Source organism: Python bivittatus, unplaced genomic scaffold, assembly GCF_059951505.1.
Source record: "Python bivittatus isolate LINGU-HERP-01145 unplaced genomic scaffold, Pbiv_v1 ctg000160_np1212, whole genome shotgun sequence".
Classification (NCBI taxonomy): domain Eukaryota; kingdom Metazoa; phylum Chordata; class Lepidosauria; order Squamata; family Pythonidae; genus Python; species Python bivittatus.
The window spans coordinates 8,846,100-8,866,233 of record NW_028277076.1 but is presented as its reverse complement, the minus strand read 5'-3'; the positions used below and the strand labels follow the sequence as shown (position 1 = coordinate 8,866,233).

General features: G+C 43.2%; 1 protein-coding gene across 1 annotated transcript in view; it reads right to left on the bottom strand.

The window, feature by feature from the left end:
* Nucleotides 1-926: 926 nt before the first annotated feature.
* Nucleotides 927-20,134, bottom strand: part of CRAT (carnitine O-acetyltransferase) — a 34,900-nt gene continuing 15,692 nt past the window's right edge. The window contains exons 7-14 of the mRNA XM_088147127.1: nucleotides 18,894-19,072; nucleotides 17,573-17,673; nucleotides 14,999-15,118; nucleotides 14,011-14,133; nucleotides 12,414-12,549; nucleotides 11,511-11,573; nucleotides 8,192-8,329; nucleotides 927-6,448 (exon numbers count right to left, since the gene is read on the bottom strand). Coding sequence (XP_088003253.1) covers nucleotides 6,233-6,448; nucleotides 8,192-8,329; nucleotides 11,511-11,573; nucleotides 12,414-12,549; nucleotides 14,011-14,133; nucleotides 14,999-15,118; nucleotides 17,573-17,673; nucleotides 18,894-19,072 — 1,076 coding nt within the window. The 3' untranslated portion in view covers nucleotides 927-6,232. The remainder of the gene's footprint in view (nucleotides 6,449-8,191; nucleotides 8,330-11,510; nucleotides 11,574-12,413; nucleotides 12,550-14,010; nucleotides 14,134-14,998; nucleotides 15,119-17,572; nucleotides 17,674-18,893; nucleotides 19,073-20,134) is intronic.

Here is a 20,134-nt window from a genome sequence, read left to right as displayed (position 1 = left end):
TTCGTCACTTTTATTGCTGTCACTTAGGGAGGGTTCCTTCTGAGCCTCTTGCCACTCCCGCTATCCAGCTGAGGGCTATGCTCCCTCTTATCTGACCATTCCCTAGGCAGCATCTCTTCACCCCGTCTCCCAAGGTCATTCCTGCATACTATTACAGAGGAAGAGTAAAGAACACTAATTTCTGAGTTTCCACCCAAAGGATTTGGACTACGGATTGCTTTGAACAGGATTGTGCCCGTGCTGATGTCTGTTGGTGTCTACTCCCAGCAAGGCAGCTCGTGAGCACCAGCCAGATAGGTAATTCCTAGCAATCAGGGTTTAGCCCACCTGATGCTGTTAATTTAGCCAGCAACTGGAGCTGCGTTGCTGGTCAGTTGAGTGTTGAATGCATCGTGCAAACCCCATGGCCCATTTTTTTTTTCCAGGTTAAGTTCAGGCCCAAATGGCTTGGGGTTCAGCAATTCACTTAACCTGGCGTACCTCGTCTCGTTTGAATGCAGAAGCAGGGTTCAAGTTGCCATGCAAAATGAGGTTGCTGCACCACACTGTCTCCTTGGGTTTGCACAGCCTGCTAACCTTTGGTGAAGAAGCCATGACATGTGCGTGCATCACATAAGCAAACCGAGTTACAGCTTTGTGAGGTGGCCTGCTTTTGACCACAAGCTGGATCATAAGCAGCTTGACTGTTTTAGCCTAACCTAATGGGTTGTGTGAACTCATGAGCACGTGTGAGCTCAGCCAACGGTGATTTACTCCAGAAACCATTATTAAAACAAATCATGGATTAGTGAGTAGCATGAATCAGACATGTGAATAGATCTGGCCTGCAAACTTTTACACTCGTGTTCTTTTCACTTCTCAAGCACAAATGATTTTTTTACACGAGAACACAAAGTTAACATTCACTCAGGAAAGAAACTTCAAAACAGCCTTCTGGGCTTTTAATCAGGGTACATTTATATAGCTGAATGCCTTTGCATCTTTCAGAGCAAGACATTTTTTTTAAAAAAAAATCACGTAATACAATTTATAATCCGATCACGCAAGCGTTTGGCCAAAGTGCTACAAAATCAAACAGCAAGAATTTGGCAATCCTCGCTAAACAGTGCAAAATCTCTGTTCAATACAAGCGTTGGTAAAATACTACGGCAGGCAAAATTTCAGTCATTTAAGACCTTAACTTGGAGACCAACCTATATGGGTATTTCGGTACTTAAAAATAATATTTCCTAGCTTAGTACCTTCCAGACTGGTGAGGTGGCAACTTCCAGAATTCCTAGGGCCCTACTGGCTAAGAATTCCCAGAACTCTCAGCGAGTGTGATCCTTGGGAATCCTGGGAATTTCCATATTGAGTCTGGCTGGCAGAAAGATCTGAGAATTACAGCCCTAACAGATCCGGGCGATCTGATCTTTCACCCTGCAAGAGTGAGCAAATGACCTACTTAAGGGGGTGCCAGAATTAACTGATATTCTGAGTTTGCACAACACAGAGAAGCATAAAGGAGTCCAACTGGTTGAATTCACCCAACAGGCAAGACTGCAAATAGACCAATCAAGGTTGAACCTAGCAAGCTTAGCATGTTTTATGAATGTGGCGTGAACCTGGGTCCTGGAGCCATGCGTGTTGATACATGGGCTGTCCTTTCTCTGCCTCTGGTTCTTGTCACTTTTACATATTTATAAAGAATATAGTACTGGTATTCTAAAGCAGTGTTTCTCAACCTTGGGAACTTTAAGATGGGTGGACTTAACTCCCAGAATCCCCCAGCCAGCCATGCTGGCTGGGGGATTCTGGGAGTTGAAGTCCACCCATCTTAAAGTTCTCAAGGTTGAGAAACTCTGCTCTAAAGGTTTAAGGTTACCCACCACATTTGAACCTACCTGGTCAGCACAAGTGTTAAAAAAATAAAAGTATAAAGCTGACCTACGAAACACTACTCACAGGGCTAACTTGTAAACCATTCCACACTTCCCGTCATCTCTGGGAGCAGGCCATATAAGGCCCTTCTATGACCGGAGGGTTTCTGTTAATGTGCTTAATCAAGTCGCTAGACCTCATGGGCATCATGGCAAATGCAAGATACTGGGAGAATTTTCCTCATCCTTCTTGCAGAGAGTTGTCATCCGAACCTAACATGGCGCTCTATGAATTCTCCCATCCGGGAAATGTCCAGCTGCAATTCACGTTAGCCACAAAGATAATGCTAGACAACAGGGGGAAAAAACTTGCTTGCGATATCCTGGTTTCTTCCCATCCTCGAAGCGTAAAGCATTTCATTCTTCAAAAGGTGGCATAAACAGTATTGCCCCCCCCCCCCAAAAAAAGCCAGCTTTCAGCCATGCCACAGTTGTGGCTCTCGTGATTTATGGTCACACAACGTGGGCAGATTTGGGGAAGGGGCTCTAGGAGAAAGTTATAATCCTCAAACTATAAACTCCTTTTTGGAAGTGTTTTTCTAGGCTTCCGCCAGCCTATCCTGCAGAGAAGAGTGACTCACACTGCAAATCTGGAAAATTAACTAAAGCGAATGTATTGGGTACCCACTTATCCAATGGTTGCTTTAAATGGAGCAAAGAAATGTTTCCTAGCTAGGAGATCCACTCTTGGTTTCTAACTTTGAGGGCACAGTTAGAAGGCTGCATTTCAGCCATAAAAATCAGTTACCAGATGGATTGGGGGGGCAGAAACAGGGGCTGACCATCTCTGCTTTAAATCAACTGCCCAAAAGGATAGCTTAGAAAAAGCTGCTAGACATAAATTTCTCATTAACCTAACCATATTTACTACAATTTGGAAGCTAAGGGTAGAAACAAGACAGTAACAAAAACCCCCAAGCATCTAAATCTGATAAATGGATTATTCCCATTTTTTTTTCTTTCTGTCCTATTCACAACGCATCTTGGCTCTCAATAGCTCTAGCTAACATGTTCACAAGCACGCAAAGTTGACAATACTGGCACGTTTCTAAATCTGCATTTCACTTTAATATTCCTATTTTTCCTTGAGTTTTTGAGTTTGGATGGTCAGCAGATTGTCGTGGGGCCCTAGACGACCACTCCCATAATTCCACGTTGGCTGCACATGATGGGATTTGCAATCCTCCACATTTGGATTCCAAACACTTAAAGACTTCCAAATTCTGAATATAGAAGGGGAACATTGATGGGAAACATTCACCAGAACAAGTGACACGCAGCAAGAAATCTTTTCAATTAGGATTAGCTGGGCCAGTTATAATTTTTAAAGTGAAATAGGAACAGAGAAAACAAAACTTAATTCACCTCTTCTTATTCTTCCAATATTCTCAAACAGTTCCAAGAAAGGACAGAGAAATGTACACTTAATTTCTAGAATTGCCATAACATAACAGTGTTTGCCCTACATCTTATCTAGGTCCTGAAATTCACCATTTTTTGCTGTATCGACGAATGGTTGTATTCATGCCACAGGCTTAACCTGCTTTCTCAAGTAACCCACTTTCTGGGTTCACACAATCCACTAAACGAACCACACCAAATGTGGACAGACTGATCAAGGTTAATACTCACTCACCTTAGGTTGTGCAAACTGTAGCAGCTAAAAACTTGGATGTAATTAAGGAGGTTGTGTGGACAGAGAAAGGGCCGTGTACAATAATGTGCAGAGAGCTGAAATCTGCTTCCTGGAGATTAATGAGGATGACTAAAATAGACATCCTGGATTGACTATCCAGAATTCTAGCCAGCACTGACAATCCAGCAAAGGAAGCTAAAAAACTAGTACAACTTTGGAGCTAAACTAGCAAAGCTTTTTTTTTCCTTTTTAAAGATGGCTCATCAATCAATGAAAGAACATATATTGGCCCAGAAGGTCCTAGTTCTGATGTTGGCATTTTCAGTTCAGATGCTCCTCAGCATAAACTCCAGCAAGACAACATTCTGGACCAATTTTGTGCAGATCAAAGAATTGGCCATGGGTCCTGATAACCCAGCAAGGCGGGTGGCTTAACTGGGACTTGTATGAGCCCAGAATTGCACACTGGGTGTGACAACAAGGATTGTGAGCAAAGCAACCAAAAAATATAAGCATCTTTCCCGTGGATTTGTTTGTCCAGGAACAGATCAACTTTGGTGGATGGAGACGATCAAAAGTTGAGTCAAAGGCCCTCTGCTGTCCAAGCACAGTAAAGAAGCAAAGCTTGGAGGAAGGACCATCTTCAGGCCCACCAAGAGATTCCAACAGCCTCTTGAACATTGCTGGAGCATCAATGGGGCAACAGACACATCCCCGTTTCTCAAAGGTTACTACTGTGGTTCCCCCGCTTCCATGACTCTGCATTTCATGCGAGGAAACTGCTCCATGCGATGCCAAAAGTGAAGGGAGAAGGGAGATTTAAAGGAGAGGGTGATTTGCAAGACTGGGACAAAGTTCAGGCTCTTTATGATCCAGAATAGGATGGAGTGAAGATCTGCACCAACTAGATGTCAAGTCTTCCTTTACAGAAACTCGGTGCTAGGGGAAATGTATGTTTTGAAAACTCAGATGCAACGCAAGAGATCTTCAGTAACCTGTCCTTGAAAGTTCAACAACTTCTAAGCCAACACATTTCAATATCTAATGCATACCATAATCAAAGAATTTGCATGCAAGATATCAAGAGTAGACAAGATTGAGCAAAAGCAGCAGATGGTCATTTTTCTACTTCAAAATCTCATTCCCTTTTTAAAAAACCCAATATATTAAAAATAATCTTTACTTATTCAGTTTGGATCCTGTGTTGTTGTATTACTGAGCAAGTTACAGGTAGTCCTTGCTTAACAATGGTTCAAAGTTACGATGGCCTTGAAAAAAGTGCTTTATGACTTGTACTTGCACTTATGACCGTCACAAACTGTCGCACCCCCCCATGGTCACGTGATCACAATTTGTGGCTGTTTTTGCGATGCTTAAGCAAATCACCGGTCGTTAAGCAAATCGCGTGGTGGTTAAGCGAATTCTGGCAAAAAAGTCCATTAGGTAAGCTGAATTCACTTAATGGCCATGTGATTTGCTTAACGACCATTGTGATTCGCTTAACGACCATTGTGATTCGCTTAACGACTTGTAAAATCGGGTCTGGTCATGTGGTGACTTGCTTAATGACCAATTTTCCTGTCCCTATTGTGGTTGTTAAGTGAGGATTACCTGTATTTCTCCTGCCCTTAACTCAATGGCTTTCAGATGTACTGGACAACAGCCTCTCTCATCCATAGCTATTTGGCTGCAAATGAGGATCACGGCAATCCAACACATCTACTGGACTCCGGATTGGAAGATGAAATGTTATCTCCGCAAACATCCATCACAGTCTCGAAGCTAATCTATGGCTGAGCAGCATGGACATCTCTAAATAGAGCAAAGACAAAACGAGATTCTCAGAAATGCCTGATCTTTGCAAAGCAGTTATGATGGGATGGGAAGAGGAAGTTCCTTCCATCAGAAGAGACCATACCTGCACCTTTAATTTGGCCTTCACTCTGGAACCAGAGCTGTGGTAACTGGGGAAGAACGAAGAATGGAAGAATAGCATTCAACACTCCTTGACAGACACTCACCATGCAATTGCGAAGAAGATGATCAGATGCTTTCGGCAACTCTGCAAGACGTGTGGACTGGCTGAATGTCTACATACTGTCTTAAGCCTTCAGAATGCCAAGACTGACATCAGCCAACAACAAAAACAGAAAATATCCAAACACTTGTTGGTGGAATGGGCCAAACATGTAGGGTAGGGTCGAAAGAAGGGAAGGGAAGGGAAGGGAAAGGAGAAGCAATCTTCATCATCAAACAATAAAACAGCTCTAGCAGTAAACCCATCATACTGATGGATGCTGTGAAACTGACTTGTAAATTCAGATAGACAGCAAACATTGTACGAATCACAGGCCAAAACTCTCTGGAGACTTTGAGCTAAGAGCCTCTTGTTCAGCCTAGCATCAAGCCGAGGAAGGTCCAGATTCCCTCTGATTCAGAAGCCTTCCTCCCCATCCCCCCTATAAAACTTCTCTAAGGCACAGACAAACGGAGGAAAGGTGTGCAGGTAGGGGAATGGACGAGGCGCCCCTGGTGAGCGGTGGAGTTCATTTCCATCCCCGACACTCAACGCCACAAAGAAAGTCTTCCGTCCCTCTGGGGGAAGTCCAGGGTGTGGTTGAAACCCACACCAGGTGACCATGCATTTGACAGGTAGCTGGCTCCTCTCCCTCCCCTCTTAAAGTTTGGACTTGGGGTTGGACTGGAGCAGCAGACGCATGTCCAGCAGTGCCTGTTCCAAATAATGGGCCATTCGGGCAGTGTTGGTTTCGCTACAGCTGTTGAAGGCAGAGATGGCAAAGTTGATGTGCTCCTCCATGGGGTTGTAGCAAATGCCATAACCGTCTGGCACGACTGGGCCGAAACACATCACGCAGTCTGTCTTGGCGGGGACCTGCGGGTGGGAGAGAACATGGATGGATTTAAAATGGGTGTTCCTCCCCCCCATTCTGGCTTTTCTCCCAGCCACTCAAACCAGCTTCTCGTCCACCGTGCCAATAACTACACCTCTTCTACCCTTCTGTTCTCTGTAGATTGGTTTCTCTTGAGTTACTGAATTTATATTCCACTTTTCTTTCTTTTTTTTTGGAAAAGAAGTAGAAGAGGGGGAAGGCAAGGGAGAAGTAACACCTAAGGGTTCCACAAATGCCTTTGTGATCTCCTTGAAACCTTTGGGGAAGACCCAGGAGTTATAATGAAAGAGAAGTGAAGACGGCAGGCATTTGCCCACACAGTTAAGCTGAGCAAAATGCAATGCCAGGGTTTCTGCAACCCAACCCCCAAATAGCTTGCCATCAATACAAATAACAATGCAATCAACACCCAGAGGCCTATACAGATTCACCCACTAGAAACCGGTGTGACGATGCTATCTCTTGGCTACGTTTGAATGATTTCATCAGCAGCACATCTGCATTTATATAACATGTTTTAGCATGTTCCTAAGTTAGTATCCTAAGTTAGTATATCTTCAAGCGCTGTTATGAAGAGGAGGAAGAAGCCATAGGACTGACTGATTTATTTATTAAATTTGTATGCCGCCATCTCCCCCAACTTGAGACCTTCTTAGATGGCTCCACTTCGATCGATATTCTGCTCTCTCCGTGGGGTTCGTATGTTTTAAAATTTAAAATTGTAAAACTTTGGGATGATGTTACGTTTTGATCATCCCTTTTTATCGTTGATGAAGACTGTTTTTATAAATGGGACATGTAAATAAATAGATCAGTAAACAGGATCTGGACTGAACCGTCATTAACTCACTGCAAATAGGATTGATCGGAAGTTAATTAGGACAGCTGCTCTTTGAAGGATTTGAAATGCTTCTTTACATGTTCCTTTCCAATTAGGCTGCCACCGATGAAATAAACTCTGAACAGGCTCACCTTCTAGCTGTGGACTGTTTAAATCTCCTCTCCCATTCCTATAAGCAATTTCTCACAGCCGATTTCTTAAATCCATTTTTCAACTGCCAAATGGGGGACTCAGGGTAGTCAATTTCACAATCCTTTCTAGTCAATTTCAGAGCACCCTGCAATTCTTATCACAATACCTTTTTCCTCACTCTTTCTGCCCAGAGAAACCAAGAAACCCTTTTACTGTGCCTGTATTACAGAGAGGCCTGCGAAACATCTAATTTGCTTTTTTAAAGGAATCCTCCTGGCAGGGAGACAGAATTTTGTACGTTTCTTTCTGCAATGAAAGCTAAAACTGGACATTTCCAACCACGTGGCTAAATTTAGTGTGACAGCCATTTCCATCTGTACAGACCTGGCTAATGAACAACTAACAATAAAAATAATATATGTAGTTTGCATGCATTTTTAAAACTTGGATGTTGGAGGTTCGTTCTATTATATTAATGATGACTATTATTCTGTACTACAATGAAATAATCCGTATTTTGGACTTGATGACAGAAATCGAGTCGACCTACGTACACACAGCAGCGTCCCATCAGTAAAACTGTTAATATCACAACTCTGAAAGAGATTGTAAACTATTTTGAAAATCCACCCTAAGAAAAGTTGGAAAAATAAGACAAAGATGGATTGAGGCAGTGCATAACCCCCTAATAAATAAACGCAGAAAGAAATAGCCCCCAGAGATCCATTGCAAGGCCAAAATCCCGGCTTACCTGGCTGGTGGACAGATTGAAATGCATGGCCACCGCGTACGCAGTATCCATGAAGAGTTCAGGGATGCTCACCAGATCCTCGATAGCTTGAAGTTTCAGCCCCAAAAGGTGACGATCAATTGCATTTCCTCTAATTGCCTACAAGGAAGAGAGAGAGAACCACAGGGGAGTAATGTGGCCACTGCTCAGGGGTATGCTACTGAAAAGGAGGATGCAAGAGTCAGTTCCAGACTGATCACAGTTTTGATGCCATGGTCTGTGGGAACAACCTTGGGGGACAGGAGGAAGAGCCGCAGACTGGACAACCGATGTGGAAAAGGTGTCTCAGCCCACAGAAGGAAAAGGGGCGTGGGAAGCGTCTCAGAAGGGACCCTCCCTAGTTTTCCAGAGAGTAAAAGAAAAGAAGGGGAGAAATACTTTCAGTCTTGCAAGATTGATGTTAGCCCTTAGAAGTAGTCCAGACAAGAAGCACAACAATGAATACTTGTTGTTGTTGTTTAGTAGTTAAGTCGTGTCCGACTCTTCGTGACCCCATGAACCATATTGCGCCAGGCCTTCCTGTCCTTCACTGCCTCCCTGAGTTTGCTCAGTTTCATGCTCATTGCTTCAGTGATGCTATCTAACCATCTCATCCTCTGCCGTCCTCTTCTCCTTTTGCCTTCAATCTTTCCCAGCATCAGGGTCTTCTCCAAAGAGATCTCCCTTCGCATTAGGTGACCAAAATATCTGAGCTTGAGCTTCATTATCGATCCTTCCAATGAGCAATCAGGGTTGATTTCCTTTAAGATTGACTGGTTTGACCTCCTAGCAGTCCAGGGGACTCTCAAGAGTCTTCTCCAGCACCACAGTTCAAAGGCATCAATTCTTCGGCGCTCCGCCTTCTTTATGGTCCAGCTCTCACAGCCATACATTACTACTGGAAAAACCATAGCTTTGACTATGCGGATCTTTGTCGGCAAGGTGACGTCTCTGCTTTTTAATATGCTATCTAGGCTTGCCATAGCTTTCCTCCCAAGGAGCAAGCGTCTTTTAATTTCATGGCTGCAGTCTCCGTCTGCGGTGATCTTGGAGCCCAAATAAATGAAGTCTGTTACTGCTTCCATTTCTACCCCTTCTATTTGCCAGGAATTGATGGGTCCAGATGCCATGATCTTATTTTTTTTAATGTTGAGTTTCAAGCCAGCTTTTGCACTCTCCTCTTTCACCCTCATCAAGAGGCTCTTTAGTTCTTCTTCACTTTCTGCCATTAGGGTGGTATCGTCCGCATATCTGAGGTTGTTGGTGTTTCTCCCTGCAATCTTAATTCCGGCCTGTGATTCTTCCAGCCTGGCATTTCTCATGATGTACTCTGCATATAGGTTAAATAAGCAGGGTGACAGTATACAGCCTTGTCGTACACCTTTCCCTATTTTGAACCAATCGGTTGTTCCATGACCGGTTCTAACTGTTGCTTCTTGGCCCGCATACAGATTTTTCAGGAGACAGGTAAGGTGGTCTGGTACTCCCATCTCTTTAAGAATTTGCCACAGTTTGTTGTGATCCACACAATCAAAGGCTTTTGCATAGTCAATGAAACAATGAATACTAGCTCTATCTTTATTGTAAGGCTACATTAACAGAATCTTGCAAGATTGAAAGCGTTTCTCCCCTCCTCTCCGGAAAACTAGGTAGGGTCTCTTCTGAGATGCTTCCCATGCCCCTTTTCCTTCTGTGGGCTGAGACACCTTTTCTATGCTTGGTTGTCCTGTCTGCGGCTCTTCCTCCTGTCTCCCAAGGTCATTCCCGCAGACTATTAAATTTAGAGACTATTATGAACAATCCACCATAACCTTCCCCATTTTTGGTGAACAGATCTGCATTCTCACTGGATCATCAGAAGGCTATTAGAAAGAAAATCAGAAAGTCTCTGCCCCAACACACACAAGAATATATTACGGGCAATCCTCATTATTCCCGGGTTCTGTATTTGCGAATTTGCCTACTCGTTAAGATGGATCTGTAACCCCCAAATCAATACAATGCTTTTGCAGTTATTCGTAGACACGTGCAGAGCGGCAAAAATTTTGTTGCCACTCTGTGCATGTCTGTCTTCTCTCAGTGATCTTGCTGGTTAAAACGGCCATCAAAAGTTAGCTTTTTAAATAAAACTTTAAATGCTTAATCTTTGTTATTTTTTTCCAGGACTTACTTTATTTGTAAGGAATATATACACATTAAATAAGGCGTGTTTAAACAGAAACACACATAAAACAAAGTTATGTATTTATCGGTTGATGAAAATGTTGTGACCAGAGACTCACAGGAATGCTGTATTCCCCTAGAAGCAGTGGTTCAGTATTTGTGGCAATTTTATAACATAACTACCGTGAATAATGAAAATTGACTGTAGCTCTAAATTGGAAACGAATTCAGTTGCTGGCATTCTTGTAACTCTGCCCCTTTCAAGACAATAAATCTTGTTGAAGACAACTCTGTCAGAAATGTCCTCAGAAAAAAATCACTGTCAGTTTCAGACAGCTGGCAAAGGCCCTGACACAAGTACAGGTTTTGAAACCTAACATTTTAAACTAAACTTCCACCTAGGTAAACCCACGCTGTTGGCATTCTCTGAGTTATTGCTTTAATAGCAAGAAATAAATAGTAAAATAATAATCTGAATATGCACAATAGCAATGGTAACACGAGCTATAATAAAACTTAACACATTCAGTTATTGTACAATAAAGTAAATTATATATAACGTTATATACAATAAACAATATATTAGCAGATGATTATTTATAATGTAGTAATACAGTGGTACCTCGGTTCATGAACTTAATTTGTTCCGCGACTCTGGTCGCGACCCGAACCAAATTTTCCCATAAGGTTCAATGTAAATAGGGTTAATCCGTTCTGAGCCCTCTGAATTTGGTCGCGACCCGATTTTGGTCACGTCCCGAATCAAATTTCCCCATAAGGTTCAATGTAATTACGGTTAATCCGTTCTGAACCATATGTATTTTTTTTTTAAAACCGCAAAAATATGACACAAAATACAGCACGAAGAGAGAGAACGCTAACCTTGCTCGACACGACTTCTGGCATGGAGGACAGGAAGGCGGGTGGGGAGGCGGTTATTGCTTGGAGGGAGAGTCCCCCTCCCTACAGGAAGCCACGACCACGTGTCACAGCAGGGAAAATGGCCGCGGATCCTGTTCATCACCCGATCCGGCGTTCGCGAACGGAAGCAAAATTTTGCGAACGGAGCTGTTCGTGACCCGAATTGGTCGTGAACAGAAGCGTTTGTGACCCGAGGTACCACTGCACTAATACTCACCATGTCAGTATAGCTTCGGTGTGCTTGTGTTGCTCGTCTCAGCAATTCTGCTTTCTCCTGAGGCTAAGGAAGAAACAGTCGCAAAACACAATTATCAGGGGCTTCTTAGAGTCTCTGGAAAAGGGTGGAGATTTGCAAAATATTACAAGCACGGGACATCTTCATATTTTTCCTTCCTCTGGAAAAAGGGTAGACATCTCCCCGGTATATCAACAGATGGTTAGCAAGAAGATCAAGACATCTCTACCCTTTTCCCTTTCAATAAATCTAGCTAAAGAACTGCTTTTCAGTTGTAAACGACTGCTAAGAATTGATTGCCAAAATCCTGCTTTTCTTTCAATCTCCAGTCCATTTAAAGCAGTTTCTAATCTTTCGCATGTCTGCAGTAGTTATTCTCCATTAAAAAAATATTCATCTATTTATTACCAAGAAATGATCCAAGAAAGAAAAAATTACAGCCAAAAAGAAAATTAGTCTGCTTTCCTGAATTTTCCTTCTGATGGCATATAGACACATTTCAACCATGAGTCAAAAAGGATGGGCACATTTTGAAATCTCAGAGAAGACTCTCCAAACTTGTTTGGCTGGAGCGAAAAAAGGGATGCGTTTAGCATCCTCAAAAAATACTTGGGTTGCAACTCCCATGTGCCAGAGAAAAAGGAAGCGTTGCATCCTCTTCAAAGGGGTCTTCAGCTGAGGATCCTCGGTGTAGGAGGGTGGCCTACACACCATAAAAATATATCCAATAACTAAATCCTGTCCATCATCGTCTGAAGAGACAGGTGGTCTCTTCTCCCTCACAGCCATGCTTAGAAAAATGGATGTTCTCACCATTGCTTTAAGGGTTCCTGAAAACTAAAGCAACCCTTGGCATCATGGGTAAAACATGGATGATTAGCCTACCTGTCTGTTGTCAGCATTCATGGCCTGTACAAACTTCAGCACATCCACGGAGGTTGAACGGATGGTGTCAGTCCGTCCGAGACGGAACATCCGGAGGGAGGCGCTCTCGTACGTGGCGCAAACCTCTCCATACATTCTAAAAAAACGAAAAGAAGCAAAGATGGTACATATGAAACGTAGGCCTAAATCAAAACTGGAACTCCAAAAAGGGTTGGAGCAATTCATGGAAGTCCTGGGGATCAAGGGCAATTAGCCTTGAGGGCAGTTGGATTGCCCGTGAAGGCCATCTGCTGGGAGACTGGTGGGCTTCCTTGGGCAGAGATAAGGACAGAAGAACCTAAGCCATGTCCTGTTGGATTGGACCTGGATTGGACTTTGGTTCTCACAGCAGCCCACCAACTGCCCAAGGAAGCCCACCAGTCTCCTAGCAGATGGCTTTCAAAGGCAGTCCCACTGCCACCAAGGCTAAGAGCTCTTGATCCCCAGGACATCCATAAATTGCTCCAACCTTGGGTTGAGGCCAGCACACATCTCGAGGTAGCGAAGTTCAATTACGCATTGTGTAAAAAAAAACAAAAAAACTTTCTTTTGTCCTGATTCTTCCAAGATTCCATTTCACTGGGTGACCTCTGGTTCTAGTATTTTGGGAAGGGGAGAATAGCTTCTCCTTGTCCACTTTATCCACCCTGTACATCATCTTGTACACCTCCATCATGCTCTCCTCTCATTCGCCTCCTTCCTAGACCAGAAAGCCCCCAGTGTCACAGCCTTTCCTCATAAGGGATCTGCTCCAGCTTCTGGGTCATCTTAGTTGTCCTCCTCTGAACCTTCTCCAGCTCCATTGTGCTCTCTTTGAAGTGCGGCAACCAGAACCGCACACCATGTTCTAGATGTGGTGGCCCCACTGATTTATCTCAAGGCATGATGATACTGGCATCGCTATCCATTGGTGTCTTTTCTTCAGTTGCTTGGTCTCCTAATGTCTATTTTTAGTGCTTCATTTTCTTGAAGAGAGGAGAGGAAAGAAGATCTTCTTCTACTGAAATGCAAATAAAGCTGATGATCCCAGAACTCAGTGACGTCTGATGAGCGTGCAAGGCGAATCCAAAGGGCACAAGTGGAATCTCTATTGGCATCTCTGTTTCCAATACCATTTCTTATCAGTGCGGGACTTTTTTACAGCAGATGCAGGCTGTGTCCACACCTTCACTGAACCGTTTCCCGTTACTCCAAGATCTCCTTCCTTAGCAATCACTGCTAGCTCTGATCCCACCAGGCGGGCCACTGTCAGAACAGACTAGGGGGTCCAGGGGTCCAATCCAAGAGAAGAAGGTTCTGTTCTTCCTTGCAAAATGAATTTTAGGTTACCTTGACAAGACTCTTCCTTGTTTTAAAAAGCCTTCCCAGCCAGATCAATGCTAACAACTCCACTCCCATCACACTCAGCCAACAGGGTGAACAAGGGGTGATGGGAACTGTAATTCCCTCTGTTGAAGGGGGCTGTTAATATCCAGCTTACTGGGGTATCAGCACTCAATAAATCCAAGCCATTAACCTCCCCAGGACTGGGGGAAAACCAACCCACCTCCCCATTTACCTGTGATAAGCCAACTGCAAAGCGACTTGAATAAAAGCATCTGGACTGATCTTCTCCGATTTGGGGAAGTTCTTCCCGAAGTGATGGAACACGATTACTTTTATATCCAAATCTTGCACCATGCTGCAGAAAAAGGATGGGGAACAGATCAAACAAGGATTCCTTATTTTATTTTATTTTATTTTATTTTATTTCATTTTATCTTATTTTTTTTTTGCAAATTCATTTCCCCTGCATCTCTCTGTATGCTGATCACTCCCTTTGCAGATCTGTTCTGAAGGGTGAAGTCCCAGCCCAGAAATTTTCTCTCTCCTGCGCCTCAGGAATGAGCAGCAAAACAGGACTAGCTGAAATTTCACCCAGCCAGGAACTAAAGAAAGGAGCTGGTTTTCCCACTCATCTTTTCTTAAGCCTTGGGGTGAAAATGACATTTTGGTTTGCTTTATTAAATGAAGAAATTATAATAACAATAGCATCATAACAGGGCAAGCAACAACCAACGAGAGTCACTGGTCTGAGATGGGCGGCTATATAAAATGAATGAATGAATAAATGAACGAATGAATGAATGAATGAATGAATATCAGATTACTCGCTCCGTGTTAGAGACATAATCACAATATGACTTGACCTGCTTAATCATCTACACCTAAATTAATTTTAGGGCTTCTACGACCCACAGGTAGTAGAAAATCCTTGGCTTCAATCAGTACTGAATGTTGACTAGTTTGATGCAGTAAAGCTGAGGCACACCAGAGCTGTAAAATGTCCTGAGAACACCTTCAGACCTCCAATGAACTAGAAACTTGACCAGTTCTTTAAAACAAAAGAAATCAATCTCCAGATTTGGGCTAGAAAATGTCAGCAGGAATCTGGATTTTTCCTACTCGCTTTTTCCAACCTGGATAAGGAGGATCGACTGTTGGAGGGTCGACTGTCCAAAGTAGCCTTTAGTTTGGCTGTAAAAAGCCCCCTCCCCATTACTCACATGTTGAGGTTCTGTTTGGCCTCCTCAATGTCGTTCTTGATTTCTGGGGTGATATTAAACCGCAATTTCTTCGGCATCGGTAGAGGAATCATGGGGGATCTTACCAGCTCTGGCTTCTTTCTACCAAAAACAGCAAGGACATAGTTTAAATATGGGTTAAAAAGTGGGTTTTCAGTTTGAATCGGGGATCCCCAACCCCCAAATAAATGTCACCAACCAAGATAAAGTTTGCATGAAGTTGTTTCTCGCCTAATTGATTTTGTTGTTGGGTTTGGGGGGTTTCTAAGAATTGAGGTATCTTTGGCAAGAAGTAAGGGGAGAGGAAGCAGCAAGATTTTAGTTGACTTTCTTCAAAGAGGTGGAAGAGTTATTGTTGTTGTTGTTGTTTAGTCGTTAAGTCGTGTCCGACTCTTCATGACCCCATGAACCATATTGCGCCAGGCCTTCCTGTCCTTCACTGCCTCCCTGAGTTTGCTCAGTTTCATGCTCATTGCTTCAGTGATGCTCTCTAACCATCTCATCCTCTGCCGTCCTCTTCTCCTTTTGCCTTCCATCTTTCCCAGCATCAGGGTCTTCTCCAAAGAGATCTCTCTTTGCATTAGGTGGCCAAAGTATCTGAGCTTGAGCTTCATTATCGATCCTTCCAATGAGCAGTCAGGGCTGATTTCCTTTAAGATTGACTGGTTTGACCTCCTAGCAGTCCAGAGGACTCTCAAGCGTCTTCTCCAGCACCACAGTTCAAAGGCATCAATTCTTCGGCGCTCAGCCTTTTTTATGGTCCAGCTCTCACAGCCATGCATTACTACTGGAAAAACCATAGCTTTGACTATGCGGATCTTTGTCGGCAAGGTGACGTCTCTGCTTTTTAATATGGTGTCCAGGCTTGCCATGGCTTTCCTCCCAAGGAGCAAGCGTCTTTTAATTTCATGGCTGCAGTCTCCGTCTGCGGTGATCTTGGAGCCCAAATAAATGAAGTCTGTTACTGCTTCCATTTCTACCCCTTCTATTTGCCAAGAGTTATGGACATATTCAAAACGCCGGAGAGGTGATTGTAAAAGTCAAAAGCATTCAGTAGGTCAAAATCTCCCATTAAATTACAAGCCACAGAATTCCATGTTTGTCTTTATCATCTATTGGGAAGAAACGAGTCCAAATTTCTGGCTGAATCTTAAAAACAACTGCAGAATTGTTGCAGGACCAATGGTCCTGTAAGATGCTTCTCGGGAAATATTATGACCGCAGAGGACTGAGAGAAACAGGACAAAATTAACTCCAAATTATCTTCCAACTTTCTGATTCTGCATATCGGCAGGTTTTTTTGGCCCTAGTTGCTGAGCTGGTAACCTACCTTACAGGGTTAGCGCAAAGAAGCGCAAACTGTAGCCGAGAGATTTGGCAAATTTGCAAAAATTTAAAACCATGTCCCTCTTCTCATTATTCTTTTTATTTGTTAAAAAATACAGGTTTTTTTTCATGAAAAACACTTGATGGATGTTAACATCGAACGGATTTAATACAGTAATTTTCCATGATTCAATAAATAAACATTCCAGAATGCGTCAGTTTTCGTTTTTAATATGGTAAATATCGATAAATATAACCCATACAAACAGGAGCTCTTTTGGGGTCCTCCGTAATTTTTAAAAGTGGGAAGGGGTCCTGAGAGCAAATTCTGAGAGAATTTTCCATGGCAATACTGTGGAATTCGTTCCCTTTTAAATGTAGTTGATGTCCAACCTGGTGAGTTCTCAATGGCAGCTGACTTTTTGGAAATAATTCTTATTTTAAAATAAAAAATAACATAAATATCATTTTAAAATTAAAAAAAATAAAATAAATTTTATTACTTTTTATACAGAGAGAAAAGAACAATTATTATTTTATAATAATAGTGGTTAAAATGAAGAAAAAAAGATCTACATAATATCAATATAAACTACCTCAATCCCTTAATATATTATTAAAGCTAGGCCACTTAGAAATATACAGTGTTGTTCCATCTTCAACTTTTTAGAGTACAAAGACATTTCCAAAATAGATGAAGAACTTATCACTTGAATTCACTCTTCATTCCTCAGAGGTCAAATTCCACATTTTTGGAGTATAACTCAGCATCACATTTATATCTTCAACTATTCTGTTTTTTCCCCAAATTGCATTCATGTATTTATTAATTTGGGATCCAAAAATAGCAATGAAGGGAGCTGACTTAAGTTCCAGGTTATATCTATTAATCTAGATTTTGGGTTAAATTTATACTGCTCTGCCTTACTCATTATCTAGTCCTATAATGGACTTTTTTATGGATTTAAGTAAGTTTTCTTTAAGAGAGGTTGGGCTGAACGCTCTTATTACCTGAAGTTGCTAACTGTTTTGTAAATACTCTGATATTTTTTTATCGCTTCTCGCTTTAAGATGCTTTTTAAATTAGAAACATGGGATGAAAAGATGGGCAAGTACTTACTGAGGAGTAAACATCGCCCCACAAAGAGAAGCTGGCTTATTGACAGCTATCCTGGATAGGTTACCAGAAGGAAAAAAAAAATAAAGCCATTGAAAGCCAAGCTGCCTTACGTGTACTCCACGATGTGATCCAGCAGGGCGACAATTGGGGGACCCTCGGAGGGCGCGTGTTCGTACACCAACCCGCAGGAGCCATCTTCAGCTACAATGAACTGCAAGGAAACACAGGGGCAGTGAGAGAGGGCATAGACACCCAAACCAGGAATCTTGGTTTGTTGGCTCTGTTGCTGCAATAGACTAGGGGGCATCTGGGGGAGAAAGAAAAACAAACATTCTTCCTGGACAATCACATTCAAGCAGCTGTTATAGAAGGAATCCCATCTGGGATTCCAGAGATAACAAACAGCCATCGGGAATACCAGCCATCGATAGCTGTAACTTTCCACAAATCTGTCCAGCACCCTGTTAAAACCACCCAAATCAGTGCCCACCCCTACATCTGGAGGCACCCTGTCACCCAGTTTAACCCTCTGTGCTCAGAATCATTCCTCTTCTTGCTCCTGAAAATCCTCCTTTTTTGCTTTGATGGCTGACCCCCTTCTAATCTAACGAGCAGGAATGGGCTGGGTGCTTTAGATCCAAAACCAAAAAGGGGCTTTGGGGATGGGGGGCACAGAAAAGCACCCTGTCAGAGATTTTGAGGAGACTGGGAAAGCGAAGGAAGAAAAAGTAGATAGAAACAGTCCAGAGATAGAAGATGAGTCCATTTGCAACTTATCTCGTAAATGGCAACTCGGCCCAGGTGGCCAGAAAGCTGGGAAGAAGCATTTCTAATCAAGGAGACTCCTTAATGAACTCACTATAAACAAAGATGAGAAATGCTTCTGCATTTACCCCCAGGGCTATATAATGGCATGTGGGAAAGACTTTGGGAGAAGGGGCGAAGAAATGCTGCCAAGGGAACAGTCAGATAAGAGAGGGCGTAGCCCTCAGCTGGATAGTGGATGGGGCAAGAGGTTCAGGAGGGATCCTCCCTAGTTTCTCAGGCTGTAAAGGAGATGGGGGGAGGACTGTACTTTCAGACTTGCAAGATTCTGTCAACGTAGCTTTACAATAAAGTAGAATTAGCTCATCTGATCATGATTCCTGTCTGGTCTACCTGGGAAGGCTGACAGGCTAGCATTAAGGACACCCCACTGAAGTCTGTATAATTCTTGCTTCCTTGAATTGGGTGAGGCTTGATAGACACCCCACCTGTCAACCCAACCTTTAAAAAGCTGGGTCTTTCCCTGGAATAGGTGCGCCATTCGAGGAACATTTGCATTTGAGGTCAGGAAACCCCAATGGCACGTCCGTGTCTGCCGTGAAACGTCTCTGAGATGGACCCCAAGGTCTGGGAGAGGTGGGGGCAGGTCTAACCCTCCTGAATCACCTGGAGGGTTTTGTCAAACCAGCGGTTTCCGCTGTTCCAACGGCTTCCTGCACCGTGCAACATCTGGGCGGCCACTCGACTCCTATAGACGTCATCCGAGACCCGGGGCATCGGGGCGTCCAAACAGACGGTGAAGATGCTCTTTTCAATGGTGCGCACAGACTCCTTGTTCGTCTTATCTAGAAAGGAAGGAAACACAACATCAGCCAGCAAGAAACCAACCCATCAATTGATCAGTCACGAGCGACCAACTGCCCAGCTATACCCCCAGATACCCAGGGAAGCATTGAATATACCAAACCATAATTGATTGACTTATTAATCAAATTTATATGGCCGCCCATCTCACGAAAAGCGACTCTAGGCGGCGTACAACAATCAGAGAAAAACAGCACGTATATCAAACCACCATTATAAAAATATAGAAATCCGCATCAAAGATGAAATAGTATTAAAAACAAAATGCGGAAACCCCAGGCAAAGAGAGAGCATATATTAGAAATATATACAAGCTTCTTTGCGATAAGATTTCCAACTCAGGCGCAATTCCCAAAAGAAAAGGGTGATCCACAGGTGGGTTGATTCGGAACAGCGTACACCTTTTTATAATAAAGAAATAAAATTACAAGGGGGGGGATCATGCGCAGAACTCTTATGCCCAAAATTGCCACAATCCTGTTGCAGGATCCTGACCGGGGTGGAAAGAGCCAAGGCTGAAGTCCACCCAGCATCTCTGGGTGATTTGCGATCAAGCAACAGGACAGTTGCTCTGGGGATGAAATTTTAAGAGGATGTGCTTGTCCTGTGATCAACCCACATTTTTCAATTAACACCCGGAAGGGAGGCTGTTTAGACAACCTAGCTCTTCCAAGTTGCTCTTGCAAGCAGTGAGATAACCAACTTTTTAACCCCAATCAGATCATGATTCCCCTTTTGTCGTAACAGTGCCTGCTAGATGCTTCATCTTCACAGGTAGCCTTCCCTTGCTGATGCCTAAACTAAGGTGGCACGGCTCTAAAACTTGCCCAACGGAAGCAACCCAGATTGAGGAAGGACCCTGGTGCTGTAAATAATTAATGGGACAATTGAAATAAACCATGATGCGGTTTGTTTCGGTCCTGGCACCTCCTTTCCCGTCCCCCGGCTTGGGATCCATCCCGCAAATTCTTGATGAGCTGGCAACCCAAGAATTTCCAAAAACCGGGGTCCCCGGGAGGAGGGACCCTGATAAATAACAATGG